The sequence below is a fragment of the Phocoena phocoena genome, chromosome 6, assembly GCF_963924675.1.
Source record: "Phocoena phocoena chromosome 6, mPhoPho1.1, whole genome shotgun sequence".
Lineage (NCBI taxonomy): Eukaryota > Metazoa > Chordata > Mammalia > Artiodactyla > Phocoenidae > Phocoena > Phocoena phocoena.
This window is the reverse complement of record NC_089224.1, coordinates 82,804,344-82,819,548: the sequence shown is the minus strand read 5'-3', so window position 1 is coordinate 82,819,548 and position 15,205 is coordinate 82,804,344. Positions and strand designations below refer to the sequence as shown.

Sequence of the window (15,205 nt, the reverse complement as noted above, 5' to 3'; positions counted from 1 at the left end):
ACAGAAAAAGTCTGGGTTATCCAGGTAAATAAACTTTTGAATTAAAACACTACACGTTTTAACACACAGAGACAGACTTTAAGCAGTTCTACTCATTTCCATTAGAAAGACACAGAGGTGGCACTTACTGGTATAGTACAATCCCATTTTGAAGGCATGTAATGTTCTGAATATGTGAAAGAACAATAATAATATACAAAATACAATTGCATAAATTATGTTCCTCACTACTATATGAGGTCATTTTTAGACTCAAGATAAGAGTTTTATAAGTGTTAGTTTTAAGATCCTGAAAATTATAGAACAGTACATTCAAAGTCTGCATCAAGGAAACTCTTTAGTGGTTCAGAATCCTCTGAGAATGTACTAACCAGGAGTAAATCACTTTCTTTAAAAATAAGAAATGTTTCATATAACTCAGCAATTCAGCTCCTTTACCCTTAAATATGATCTTCAGCACAGCAGAGTTACCTAAAGTTAAGACCAGCAATCATTTAAAAAAATGTTTTGTGTTAATAAAAAATAAAGGTAGACCACACATTTTGTTAACTGTCCTGGGAAAGAATCGTTCATAGTGCACAGAAATGACCCCACATGGCTGTTTCCTGGGTCCAAAGAAATCCTGGGATGTTTTTAATTGACCTTATTACATTGTTGCAAAAGGAAGCAATATCCTTCTGTTCCCTCTCAGTGAGGTAGAACAACTGACCTCCCAAATTAAAACCCAGGAGCAGATCTGAAGAAAAAGTAGAGTTCAGGCAAAGCCGCAGAATTTACATTTTGATGCCTTCCTGCTGACTGAGCTGTGATAATGTTTTCTTAATCCGCAGAGCTGTAAGCCTAGCTGCTCCATTGGCATACCAACATTCTCTCATAATTTTAGCCATCACTCTCAAGGCCTACAAGAAAAGACAAGGAAGATCATTAACGCATGCACCACTTTTCACTGATTTGGATAATAATCTTTACCTGTAAATTTTCTTTTTAAATAACATATATACAAGTATTTCTGTTTCAGCATTACTTGTAATAGCAAGTGAGTAGAAATGACCTAAATACCCATCAACAGGGTACTGGTGCCAGGACCTGGAAAGCAGATGGACAAGGGGTGATTTACTTTGCAGACTGAAAAGGCTGAATACTAAAGCAGAGTTGTTCAAGGCAAAGAAGGAACCTGACTCACCATGAAATGCCCCCCAGAAGTGAGGAATTAACTGCGTCAAGTACCCCTGGGGTGGAGTTCAGGCTAAATAGGATCAGCCAAAGGAGCTAGAACCCCAGATAGCTGCCCCCCCGCCCCCCGCCCAACCTCACACAGCTGGGTGACTGCCCCACCCCCACCCCAGCAGAAGTCGAGAGGTTCGCACCTGAGAGAGTAGAACTGAGATTTCTGTCTTGGGGAACATGGCGAAGTTCCACACTGACAACACACTGAACGCTAAGACCATAAACTTTCTTCCGAAAACACGGCCAGTGACTTTACATAATCCTCCAGGTAAGAGACTGGAAGAGTCTTTCGCCCAAGAGGAAAAGCCTGAAGAGACTGACATCAGTGGTTCCCCAAGGAAGCAACCCAGTTACATCACGCTCACATCACAGTTGATGATGATAAGCTCCATTCGTGTGCACAAAGCTTCTCATCAGCTTTCAGTGCCCCTTTTATACATGAAGAGTATGAGCTTGATCAAACATTTGAGGAAAGTAATATGAAATGCAGAAGTTGACACAAACAGAAAAAAGCACCTTGGAGAAAACAGAAGGTGTATAGAAAGAAGACAGTATCAACAATCTATCATTAATATCCTCAAAGAGATAAAGAAAACACTGATATTGGACTTATTGATAATTTTTTGGGTTTTGTTTGGTTTTAGAAAAACTTTACAGAACTAGAAGATAAACCTGAATAATAATAATAATAATAAAAAACTCAAAAGATAAAAGCTCATACATCTCCCAGAAAGTTGAGAAAAAAACCCCCAAAGAGATGGATAATAGAAGGGAAAAGATAAGAAAATTAGAATGCCTGTTCAGGACATCTACATTCATAACCAGAGTTGAACAAAAAGAACAGAGGAAAATGGAAAGGAACACATCAAGGAGATACTTGAGGAAAATTCCCTAGAAATGAACATTTGTTTCCAGATAAAAATGACCAAGGGCCCAGCCCATACATAAAATTCATCCAACAAACTGAGCGCCTATAGTCTACTAGATAACCATCCTGGGTGTTAGGGAACTAACAGCAGTGAACTAACAGACAAAATTTCTGCTCTCATAAAGCTGATATTCTAGAAGGCTAAAGCATATAATTAATAAATAAGCAAAATACATGGACTGTCAATGGTAAGTGCTAAGGAGAAACATCGTTTAGAGAAGGAGATAAAATATGCCAGGGAAGGAAGGTGCTATTTTAAATAGGTTGAGAGGTAATGTCTCACTGACAAGGTAACATCTGAGCAGAGAGCTGAGAGAGGGGGAAAATGAGCAAACCAAGAAACAGGAAGATGTGGGATCCAGGAAGGAGGATTCACCATAAAAGAGGCAAAGGGAATCACAGATGAAAGGTGAGGGATATCCCAAGATGAAAGCTGGCCTAGAGAACAACCAGTCCAGACTGGAAAAAGTCAGAGGGTTCTGAAGATACTTCTGTAGGTATCCTATCAGTTTCAAATTCTTGATGTGTTTCAGCTACTGAGAGATTTGTAAAACCCTAGAAAAGTGCAAGACTGAGTTAGTGATAAGTACATAGAAAACTAGCCAAATGGAGAAAAAAACAAAAATGCCAGTGATGGCATTAATTCAGCATGCTGTGACAGTAAGTGCAAATTGCATGTGCATTTTTAATGTTAACTGCTAACTCTCCTTCATGCTTAAAAAGCCATCTGTTTAATACTAATCTGCTCTAATCACTGAATGAGTGCATGAGTAATTCCAATTTGTAACTGCTTTGTAGTATCAAGATCAAATTTTTACAAGACAAGATCTAGCCCAATTCCATTCGTTAAAACATGCAGATTCTGTGAGCACACAATATATTTTATCTGGGCCTGGATACTTGATTTGGTTGGAGGTAGCCAAGGAACTCTCTTGATGTCAAAGGTGTCTACTAAGGCCTACATTATTTTAAGATGTAAAATCAACTACTTAAGTAACCAGCTTTTTATTCTTCCTAAACTACAAAACATCAAATCTGGAGGGAAATGCTTTGTTTCACCAATATTATAATAGTATTATAATAGTAACAGCAATTAAGGACAGATTAAATAAAATTTTTCTTATGAATTCTTTAAAGGTACAACTACAAAAATATTTCTACAACTTTTTGTAAGAGCTGGGATTGAAAAGCTCAGACACTGCTGGAAAGCACTTTCCCCAAATTCCTGGTGAATAGTCATATGGGCAGTGAGATGAATAAAATGTAAAATCATCTGAACCATCTTCAATAATCATCCAAATCCCTCATTTTACAAAAAGGCGTATTAAGGTCCAGAAAACAGAAGTGGTTTGCCCAAAGTCAGACTCTGAAATGGTAGCCAGGCTGATCTAGAATACAGGCCTCCTAATTCCATCCAGTACTCATCCAACTATTCTGGGCTGCCCTGATTGAAGGGAAACTTTAATTAAAAATGTAGGAGCCTTGTTTCATTGGCAGATCTAAACACTGTTCTGATACACTAATGGCCACTGAAAACGTTCCACAGCCCTTTCAATATACTTAAAATTGAACATGAAAAACAGATTATTCTACTTTTACTCACTGGTTTAACAGCCATGAAAAATAAAGGAATGGGGATTCTTAATGTCTGTTTTCCTTAAAGTAGCAAATTTCCACTTACTAACCAGAAGCAGTTTAGAGAACTGTGTAGTATCCAAAATAAATACTCACTTCACAGCTCTGCCATCTGTTTGGAATATTTGGCCTTAACTTCTGTTCACAAACAACTTTTCTCATTTCTTCAACTGATGGATCAGAAGGTACAAGATCATAATAAGGCAGCTGGTAATCTTCATGAATTCCTACATTGGTAGAGAAAAAAAATCTATTTTGAAGGATTTACTCAGATCATGTCAGAGCATTCTTTGACCAGACAGAAAAAGAACAGCTGAGAGTCCTGTTACAGTGTCCCATTACTAAATCAGGTAAATGGAACACAGCTTACAGACTGCAGTCTCTCATCCACATCTCCATCAACAACCCACCTCCCTGAGTCAGTACTGAGCCCACACCTTGAAACTAAGTATTGCCATGGGATCAGCAAAGACTATTTTAATGATGGTTAACTATGAGCTGTGATGACCAGATTGACATTTTCTCCCAGAACCCTAATGCGCAAGAAATGAAACCTTTTATTCTACAAGTGCACAGCCTCTCAGTTGGTATGGGGATACACACACTCTATCACTAAGGTGTGAATCTTACAAGGCAAGCCTGAGGTGCAAGTCCCTTCCTCTACTTGTATCTGTCAATAACCTGTCCTATTTGCTACTCTACCCCTCACTGCCTCAAAACCCTGAGGCACTAGTCTGGTGAGCCTGGTCCTCAAGGATAAGAGACTATTTCTCAAGTAAACATTGAAAGTGCTCAGTCTAACACAAACTTACTTTAAAAAAGTAATGCAACGCAGTGTATATATTCTGTATATGTAATTTCCAGCTCTCAAGATTGAGAAAATAACCACAATCTCAGGGGGAAAAAAATCAGTCTGACTCAGGTACATGCTAGAAATAGCTTCCTGGGTGGCCTCTCAAGTAGTCATCCATTCTAAATATCTATATTGCAACATAACAAGGGGTTGGTTTCTGTTGCTTCCCAAAATTCAAGTGGAAATAGAAAAAGATTACACTGGAATAAAGCTGTGTATTAGGATAAAACTATACACTAGGATAAAGCATGTCATGTCATTTATCTCTTTCATTTTTTCTGGCACTCTCAGTGATCACCGGGTAAACAATTTCATTCAATAAAAAAGGCAATTCTTGAACCACTTGTTCATGACAAAATGTTGGGGGAGAGGAGAGAGATTTACCACCAATGGAACATCGGCGAGCTATTTCCCAGAATACTAGTCCCATTGCATAGATGTCAGCACGTTTGAAGGATTCAAAGTGTTTCATATTTATGGAATCATCTAGAACTTCAGGGGCCATGTACCTAAAAAAGAAGTCAGCATTTTATTATGTAATAGTGACATTACTTTTAAACTGTTTCATAAACTTCCTTTTACTCCTGGGTGGGGAGGTGGGGGGAGGGTCAATATTAATTTTGACCTTTTCCCCCTTTCACTATGCTTCTGCATAGTGAAATTTTTTTTAATTTAAAAAATTTTTTTAAATTTTAAAAAATTAAAAAAAATTTTTTTAAATTAAAAAAATTTTTTTTAATTAAAAATTTTTTAATTAAAAAAATTTTTTTTAATTGAAGTATAGTTGATTTACAATATTGTGTTAATCACTTTGCTATACAGCAGAAATTCAGTTATGCATATATATATTCTTATTTAAATATTCTTTCCCATTATGGTTTATCATAGTATATACTGCATATAGTTCTCTGTTCTATACAGTAGGACGTTGTTGTTTATCCATTCCACATATAATAGCTTACACCTGCTCACCCCAACCTCCTGCTCCATCCTTCTCCCAACCTCCTCCCCCTTGGCAACCACAAGTCTGTTCTCTTTGTCCCTGAATCTGTTTCTGTTTCATAGATAGGATTATTTGTCATATTTTAGATTCCACATATAAGTGATATCATATGGTATTTGTCTTTCTGACTTGCTTCACTTAGTATGATAATCTCTAGTTGCATCCATGTTGCTGCAAATGGCATTATTTTGTTCTTCTGCAGTATTCCATTGTATCTATATACCACATCTTCATTATCCATTCATCTGTGGATGGCCATTTAGGTTGTTTCCATGTTTTGGCTATTGTAAATAGTGCTGGTATGAACACAGGGGTGCATGTATCTTTTTGGATTACAGTTTTTTCTGGATATATGCCCAGCAGTGGGATTGCTGGATCATATGATAATTCTGTTTTCAGTTTTCTCCATACTGTTCTCCATAGTGGCTGTACCAACGTACATTATTCCCACCAACAGTGGAGGGTTCCGTTTTCTCCACATGCTCTCCAGCATTTTTTATTTGTAGTTTTTAATGATGGCCATTCTGACTGGTGTGAGGCAGTACCTCACTGTAGTTTTGATTTGCATTTCTCTAATAATTAGTGAAATTGAGCATCTTTTCATGTGCCTATTGGCCATTTGTATTTCTTCCCTGGAGAAATGCACATTTAGGTCTTCTGCCCATTTTTCCATTGGGTTGTTTTGTTGTTGAGTTGTATGAGCTGTTTGTATATTTTGGAAATTAAGCCCTTGTCAGTCGCATCATTTGCAAATATTTTCTCCCACTCTGTAGCTTGTCTTTTCATTTTTTTAATGGTTCCTTTCCTGTGCAACGGCTTGGAAGTTTGACTAGGTCCCATTTGTTTGTTTTTATTTCTACTGCCTAGGGAGACTGACCTAAGAAAACACTGGTGTGATTTATGTCAGAGAATGTTTCGTCTGTGATCTCTTCAAGGAGTTTTTGGTGTAATGTCTTATGTTTAAGTCTTTAAGCCACTTTGAGTTTTATTTTTGTGTATGGTGAGAGGGTGTGTTCTAACTTTATCAATTTACATGCAGCTGTCCAACTTTTCCAACACCACTTGCTGAAGGAGAGTCTTTTTTCCATTGTATATTATTGTCTCCTTTGTCGAAGATTAATTGACTGTAGTGGTGTGGCTTTAACTCTGGGCTCTCTATTCTGTACCACTGATCCATATGTCTGTTTTTGTGCCAATACCATGCTGTTTTGATTACTGTAGCTTTGTAGTATTGTCTGAAGTCTGGGAGGGTTATGCTTCCTGCTTTGTTCTTTTTCTTCAGGATTGCTTTGACAATTCTGAGTCTTTTATGGTTCCATATAAATTTTAGGATTATTCTAGTTCTGTGAAAAACGTCATGAGTAATTTTGTAGGGATTGCATTAAATCTGTAGATTGCTTTGGGTAGTATGGCCATTTTAACAATATTCTTCCAATCCAAGTGCATGGAATATCTTTCCATTTCTTTGAATCATCTTCAGTTTCCTTTATTAATGTTTTAGAGTTCTCAAGTCTTTCACCTCCATGGGCAGGTTTATTCCTAAGCATTTTATTTTTTATTTTTTCGCGGTACGCAGGCCTCTCACTGTTGTGGCCTTTCTCATTGTGGAGCACAGGCTCCGGACGCGCAGGCTCAGTGGCCATGGCTCACGGGCCTAGCTGCCCTGCGGCATGTGGGATCCTCCTGGACTGGGGCATGAACCCGTGTCCCTTGCATCGGCAGGCAGACTCTCAACCACTGCACCACCAGGGAAGCCCCTAAGTATTTTATTTTTGAGGGTGCAATTTTGAAAGTTTTTTGTTTTTAACATTCCCTTCCTGATGTTTTATTGTTAGTGTAAAGAAATGCAACCGGTTTCTGTATGTTAATCTTGTATCCTGCTACCTTGCTGAATTCACTTCAGTTCTAGTAATCGATGTGTGGAGTCTTCAGGGTTTTCTATATGTAGAATCATGTCATCTGCATATAATGACAACTTTACCTCTTCCCTTCCAATTTGGATATCTTTTATTTCTTTTTCTTGTCTGATTGCTGTGGCTAGGACTACCAATACCAGGTTGAATAGAAGAGGTGAGAGTGGACATCCTTGTCTTGTTCCAGATTTTAGTGGGAAGGCTTTCAGCTTTTCACCACTGAGTATTATATTGGCTGTGGGTTTGTCATAAATAGCTTTTGTTATGTTCCCTCTGTACCCACATTGGTAAGAGGTTTTTTTTTTATCATGAATGGAATTTTGTCAAATGCTTTTTCTGAATCTATTGAGACAATCATGCAGTTTTTGTCTTTTCTTTTGTTCATGTGGTGTATCACACTGATTTGTGAATGTTGAACCATGCTTGTGAACTTGCAATGAATCCCACTTGGTCATGGTGTATGATCTTTTTTGTGTGTTTTGGATTCAGTCTGCTAATATTTTGTTGAGAATTTTTGCATCTATATTCATCAATGATATTGGCCTGTAATTTTCTTTTTTGCTGGTGTATTTGTCTGGTTTTGGTATCAGGGTGATGGTGGCTTCATAGAATGTCTTTGGGAGTGTTCTCTCCTCTTCAATTTTTGGAAGAGTTAGAAGGATCCATGTAAGTTCTTCTTTGTATGGTAGAATTCACCTGTGGAGCCATTTGGTCCTGGACTTTTGTTTGTAGGGAGTTTTTAAATTACAGATTGTTTCACCTCTAATGATCAGTCTGTTCAAATTATCTATTTTTTTATTGGAATGTAACTGCTTGACAATGTTGTGTTAGTTTCTGCTCTACAACAAAGTGAATCAGCTGTATGTATCAATTTCTTTTTCAGTTTTGGTGGGCTGTATGTTTCTAGAAACTTGTCCATTTCTTCTAGGTTGTCAAATTTGTTGGCATTTAATTGTTCACAGTATTCCCTTATGGTTTTTTGTATTTCTGCAGTATCAGTCGTTATGTCTGTCTCCTTTTTCATTTACTTTATTTGGATTCTCTCTTTTCTTCTTGGTGAGCCTGGCCAGAGGTTTGTCAATTTTGATTATCCTTTCAAAGAACCAGCTCTTGGTTGTATTGTTTTTTCTATTTTTTAAAAAAATCTCTATTTTATTTAAAATCTCTTATTTTTCCCTCTGATCTTTATTACTTCCTTCTGCTCTCAGGTTTTGTTTGTTCTCCTTTTTTCTAATTCTTTTAAGTAGTAGGTTAGGATGTTTGAGATTTTTCTTGTTTTTTGAGCAAGGTCTGTATTGCTATGAACTTCTAAGAACTGCTTTTGCTGCCATCCCATAGATTTTGTATGGTTGTGTTTTGTCATCTGTCTCAAGGTATTTTTAAAAATATTTATTTTATTTATTCATTTTATTTATTTTGGCTGTGCTGGGTCTTAGCTGTGGCACGCAGGATCTTTAGTTGTGGCATGCAGACTTAGTTGCGGCTTGCGGACTTCTTAGTTACAGCATGCAGACTTCTTAGTTGCAGCATGCATGTGGGATCTAGTTTCCTGGCCAGGGATCGAACCCAGACCCCCTGCATTGGGAGTGTGGAGCCTTACCCATTGGACTACCAGAGAAGTCCCTCAAGGTATTTTAAAATTTCCCCTCTGATTTCATCATTGACCCATTGGTTTTTTAGTAGCATGCTGTTGAGTCTCCATGTAATCTTTTTTTTTCTCTCATTTCTTTTCTGTGGTTGATTTCTAGTTTCATGCTGCTGTGGTCAGAAAAGATGTTTGAGATAATTTCTATACTCTTAAATTTGTTGAGGCTTGTTTTATGCCCTAGTAATGTGGTCAATCCTAGAGAATGTTCCATGTGCACTTGAAAAGAATGTTTTGTTTTTTTTTAATGTCCTGAAAATGTCAATTAAGCCTAACTGTTCTATTGTGTCATTTAGGATCTCTGTTATCTTATTGATTTTCTGTCTAGAAGATATGTCCATTGATGTGAATGGGGTGTTAAAGTCTCCTACTATTATTGTATTCCCATCAGTTTCTCCCTTTATGTCTGTTAGTATTTGTTTTATGTATTTAGGTACTCCTGTATTATTAGGTGCATATTATGTTGTCAAGTATAAAATCCTCTTCCTGTATCAATCCTTTTATCATATAGTGTCCTTCTCTTTCTTTACGGGCTTTGTTTGAAAGTCTATTTTGTCTGATATGAGTATCGCAACCTCCCCTTTCTTTTCATTTTCATTTGCATGAAATCTTTTTCCATCCCCTCACTTTCAATCTATGTGTGTCCTTTGCCCTAAAGTGGGTCTCTTGTAGGCAGCATATTGTAGGCTCTTGTTTTTTTCTATCAAATCTGCCACTCTTTTTTTCTATTTAAAAAAATTTATTTTATTCAAGTATTGTTGATTTACAATGTTGTGTTAATTTCTACTGTACAGCAAAGTGATTCAGATATACATATATATATATATTTTTTTTCATATTCTTTTCCATTATGGTTTACCACAGGATATTGAGAGATCTATTTTTTTGAGAGAGAGTATATTTTTATTATTTTTTAATTTAATTTTTTATTTTATACTTGGGTATAGTTGATATACAATGTTGTGTTAGTTTCAGGTGTACAGCAAAGTTGTTCAGTTAATATATACACATATATCCATTCTTTTTCAGATTCTTTACCCATATAGGTTATCACAGAGTACTGAGTAGAGTTCCTTGTGCTACACAGCAGGTTCTTATTGATTATCTGTTTTATATATAGTATTGTGTATATGTTAATCCCAACCTCCTGATTTATCACTCCCCCCCACCTTTCCCCTTTGGTAACCATAAATTTGTTTTCTAAGTCTGTGAGTCTGTTTCTACTTTGTAAATAAGTTCATTTGTATCATTTTTTAAATTGCACATATAAGTGATATCATATGATATTTGTCTTTTTCTGTCTGACTTAGTATGATAATCTCTAGGTCCACCCATGTTGCTGCAAATGGCATTATTTCGTTCTTTTTAATGGCTAATGGTCCATTGTATGTGTGTGTGTGTATGTATATATACATATGTGTGTGTGTGTGTGAATACACACATACACACACACACACACCCCCCACATCTTCTTTATCCATTCTTCTGTCAATGGACATTTAGACTGCTTCATGTCTTGGCTATTTTAAATAGTGCTGCAATGAACATTGGGATGCATGTATCTTTTTGAATCATGGTTTTCTTGGATATATGCCCACGAGTGAGATTGCTGGATCATATAGTAGTTCTTTTTGAGTTTTTTTAGGGAACCTCCATACTGTTCTCCATGGTGGTTGTACCAATTTACATTCCCACCAGCAGTTGTAGGAGGGTTCCCTTTTCTCCACATCCTCTCCAGGATTTATGGTTTGTAGATTTTTTTGATGATGGCTATCCTGACTGGTGTGAGGAGATACCTCATTGTAGTTTTGATTTGCTTTTCTCTAATAATTAGCTGAGCATCTTTTCATGTGCCTCTTGGCCATGTGTATGTCTTCTTTGGAGAAATATCAATTTAGGTCTTCCACCCATTTTTTGATTGGGTTGCTTTTTTTGATAGTGAGCCATATGAGCTGTTTGTAAATTTTAGAGACTAAGCCCTGTCCATTGCATAGTTTGCAAATATTTTCTCTCATTCTGTGGTTGTTTTTTCGTTTTGTTTATGGGTTCCTTTGCTGTGCAGAAGCTTACCACTCTGTGTCTTTTGATTGGCGCATTTAGTCCATAGGCATTTAAGTAGCTATTGATAGATATGTTATTCATTGCCATTTTGACCTTGTTTTCCTGTTGATTTTATATTTCTTCTTTGTCCTTTTCTATTATTTTTCCTTTTGTGATTTGATGATTTTCTCTTGTATTACACTTACGTTCTCTTCTTTTTTGTTTCTGTCAATCTACTGTATGTTTTTGATTTGTGTTTACTCTGTTTCTGAAATATGTTAACCCCGTCCTATATCTACTTGCCTTAGACTGGTAGTCATACAGGCTCAAACACATCTAGGAAATGAAAAAAAAAAAAAAATCTACATTTTCTTACCCTCCTTCCCCACATTTTATGAGTTTGATGTCCTCTTTTACATCTTCATGTTCATCCTTTTGCTGTTCATTGTGGTTACCATCACTTTCACAGAATTTTTTTTTTTTTAATCTGTGTGTGTACTGGCTTATTTAGGTAATTTGCTTTCCAACTGTGATTTTCTCTTCCCTATAGACTGTTACTCCTTTTCTATTTAGAGAAGACCTTTCAATATTTCAATATTCCCTTTAGGATAGCTTTAGTACTGCTGTATTCTTTTAGTTTTTTGCTTGTCTGAGAAATTCTTTCTCTCTCCTTCTATTCTCAATGATAATCTTGCTGGGTAGAGTATCCTAGGTTGCAGATTTTTCCCTTTCAGGACTTTGAATATATCTTGCTACTTCCTTCTGGCCTGCAACATTTCTGTAGAGAAATCAGCTGATAACTTTATGGGGGATCCCTTGTAATTAACTCTTTGTTTTTCTCTTGCTGCCTTTAGAATCCTCTCTTTTTGCCATTTTTATTATAATAGGTCGTCGTGTAGATCTGTTTGGGTTCACCCTGTTTGGGACCCTCTGTGCTTCCTGTACCTGGATATCTGTTTCCTTCCTTAGGTTTGGGAAGTTTTCAGTCATAATTTCTTCAAATACATTTTCGATCCCCTTTTCTCTTTCTTCCCCTTCTGGAATCCCTATTATGCCTAGATTGGCATGCTTTATATTATCCCATAGGTCTCTTTTTTTCATTTGTCTGTCTGCCATCCTGATTGGGTGATTTCCATATTCTATCTTCCAGTTCACTTACTCGTTCTTCTCAATTATTTATTCTGCTATTCATTGCCTTTAGTTTTTATCTCAACAAGTGAGTTTTCTTCTAATTTTTCTTGGTTCCTCTTTATGGTTTCTAGTTCCTTTTTATAGTACTCTGCATTTCTGTTGATAGCCTTTCTTAATTCCTTCAGTATTTCCACTATTTCCTTTTTGAAATCAGTGTCCCCTAGACTGAAGAGGTCTGTTTCATTGTTTGTTCTTTCAGGGGAATTCTAATGGTCTTTTAACTGGGAGTGGTTCCTCTGCTTCTTCACTTTACTTGTATTTCTCTTATTCTGTGAGTTTAGGAGAAACAGTTATTGATGGTGATCTTGGAAGACTGTTTATATGTGGGGGTGTCCCTGTGTACCTTGTGTGGGTTTAATACTTTTGGTGCAAGGGCTGTTTTTAGTATGGATGCCTGTTACCTCTTTCCTCAGCACGTGCTGGCAGTTATCCCCTTGAAAGAGGGTGTGCAGATGTGGCGGCGGATGCCTGGTCCTGGGGTTGGTGGTGGTGGCAGCTCACGTGTGCCCCCAGAGCACATGAGGGGAGCAGAGGCAGCTCACGATCGATTGCTCCTGGAGCCTGGGGTGGGGTATGTATTGTGACTGCTTCAGGAGTTTGTGTAGGCTGTGTCCTGCTGCCTGAGAGCTCATGCCAGGAAAAAGGCTGTAATGGCAGGTCCCAACCCTCCCCTCATGCACTGCCCACACAATGGCACCTGGCCTCTAAGGCAGCCCAGGCTTCTTCTGTGTATAACCTCAGGTGCAGTCAGTTGCACCAGCCTCCAGCCCCTTCAGACTGTTTCTACACAGCCCACCCCTGTCCTCTCCCTGGGTCTGATCTCTGAAGCTCAAGCTTCCACACATAACTGAGATCATATTAGACTCAAGAAAAATATTAAATATCCCAATTGGTTTGCAAATTAATGATGTCAACCAAATCCCATGAAAAGCTGAAACAGCAATTTTATGCTATCTGCCTTATGATCTAAGTTTCCAATGACCCACAAGTAATAACTGACTATCCTAGGTGTCCTAATGTACACCACCTACTTGGATATGTACTATGTACCATATTTTAATCTAGAAGTCTTCTCACTAATACAGGATAAAAGGAAAGACAAAGACATACTCCAGGGAACAAAATAAAAGATAAAAATGAATGCCAGTTCTCCTATTGATACCACCTTGCACAGTTCTGAGGCTTCAAAAGTCCTAGGACTCACAAAAACCTGCAGCAACCACTGCCTGGAACACTGAGTCAAGAGATCTGAGAGTCCCTGTTGAATCCGTAAGTCACAAATATGACTGAGATAGAATATTGGCTCTATTCAAGTCCAAGGTAGCAGTTTAAAGATATGTGGTGGCAAATGCTGTGTGATACACAGAGCAAAGCCTTTTGGGTCAGAGAGGCCCAGGTTTAAATCTCGGCTCTTCAGCTTACCATCCATGAGGTTGGTTGGCCACATTACTTAATCTCCACAAGGCGGTTTCCTCATCTCTGAATTGAGGGTAGTGATACCTACCTAATTAGGTCCTTTGAGTACTCATAGACTCAACAAATATTTATTGAGGACTTACTATGTATTAGGCACAAATGGATGCTGGGAATACAAGGCTGCTCTCAAGCAGCTTATGATCCAATGGAATATACAGACAAATAAATGCACAGTTATAATGTGCTAAGTGCCTCAATGGTCCAAGTTCAGCATGCAGTGAGGGCCCCTGCCAAGGACATCTAACAGTCCAGAAAAGGATTTCTATGAGCAAGGAAGACTAAGTACAAGCTAGGGAAATAAAAGCAGAAAGTATGCTCTAGGATACAGCACATGGGAAAGTTTGAAGAGAGAAAGGCATGTTTTCAGGAGATAAAAATTCTGAAAACAGTTGGGCTAACTACAGCACAACATTTGAAGAGAACAATAAATGATACACATAAAAGACCCATTAAAATGATTGGCACATAGTGGGTACCCCATAAACATTAGCTACTATTATGATAACTAATGGTAATATTTTCTGGAAAGGCCACCTTTCATCAGCAGTTACCTTTTTAAGTCAGGTAACCTTGGTTTCAGAGCAGGCAAGACCATGAGATCTTCTACCTGTGAGCAATCTAATAAAGTACAAGGTCGAGTTTCAGAAAAGATATATATCTAGAAATGAGAAGGAAAAGAAGTCAATTTCAGAACATATTAATCACTGTGTAGCCATAAGTATACCTTTTTGTTCCCACTCTGTGGTTTGGAGCAATGTCAATTGTATCTGTGGCCGAATCATGTCTTACTGCCAGTCCCAAGTCTGCAATACAGCAAGTTCCATTCTTCTTTACCAAGATATTCTTTGATTTCAAATCCCTATGAGCAATGGCTGGTTTTCCTAAAGAAAGAAAAAAATTAAACATGGTTGCTTAAAGGGTAATACCAATCACAAATCTCACCTTTAGGTTCAAAAGCTTCTCCTCCCATCCCAGTGTCGAAGCATTTCAACCCCCATCACCACAATACCTAGGCCATTACTAAACCACTTTAAGGGAATCATTACACAAAAAGTTGCTGAAATTACATTTCTTCAAAGAAAATGGATGATGCTCAAAAAATATCAGTCTAATACACAAAGACTGGGGGTTAAAGATACTAGTTTGTTGATACCCTATGAATTTTTTACAGGAATCCTAGTCACTGATATTCGAATTCAAGAACCAAGAATCTCAATCACTTCCTTTGTCTATCAACTGGAATATACTCACTAAATGTATAATACCTTAATACCACTAGAAAAAGTTGTACTAT

At 37.4% G+C, this 15,205-nt stretch overlaps 1 protein-coding gene across 7 annotated transcripts in view; it reads right to left on the bottom strand.

Moving 5' to 3' along the window:
- Window positions 1–546: 546 nt before the first annotated feature.
- The window catches only part of TGFBR1 (transforming growth factor beta receptor 1), a 69,572-nt gene continuing 54,913 nt past the window's right edge, over window positions 547–15,205 (bottom strand). For 4 of the 7 annotated variants that reach the window (XM_065878444.1, XM_065878445.1, XM_065878447.1 and 1 more), the window contains exons 4-7: window positions 14,636–14,792; window positions 5,028–5,152; window positions 3,887–4,017; window positions 774–899 (exon numbers count right to left, since the gene is read on the bottom strand). In XM_065878444.1, the coding sequence (XP_065734516.1) occupies window positions 774–899; window positions 3,887–4,017; window positions 5,028–5,152; window positions 14,636–14,792 (539 nt within the window). Of the gene's footprint in view, window positions 900–3,886; window positions 4,018–5,027; window positions 5,153–14,635; window positions 14,793–15,205 lie in introns of all 7 variants that reach the window. The other 3 variants (XM_065878441.1, XM_065878442.1, XM_065878446.1) reach the window with 1 other exon arrangement.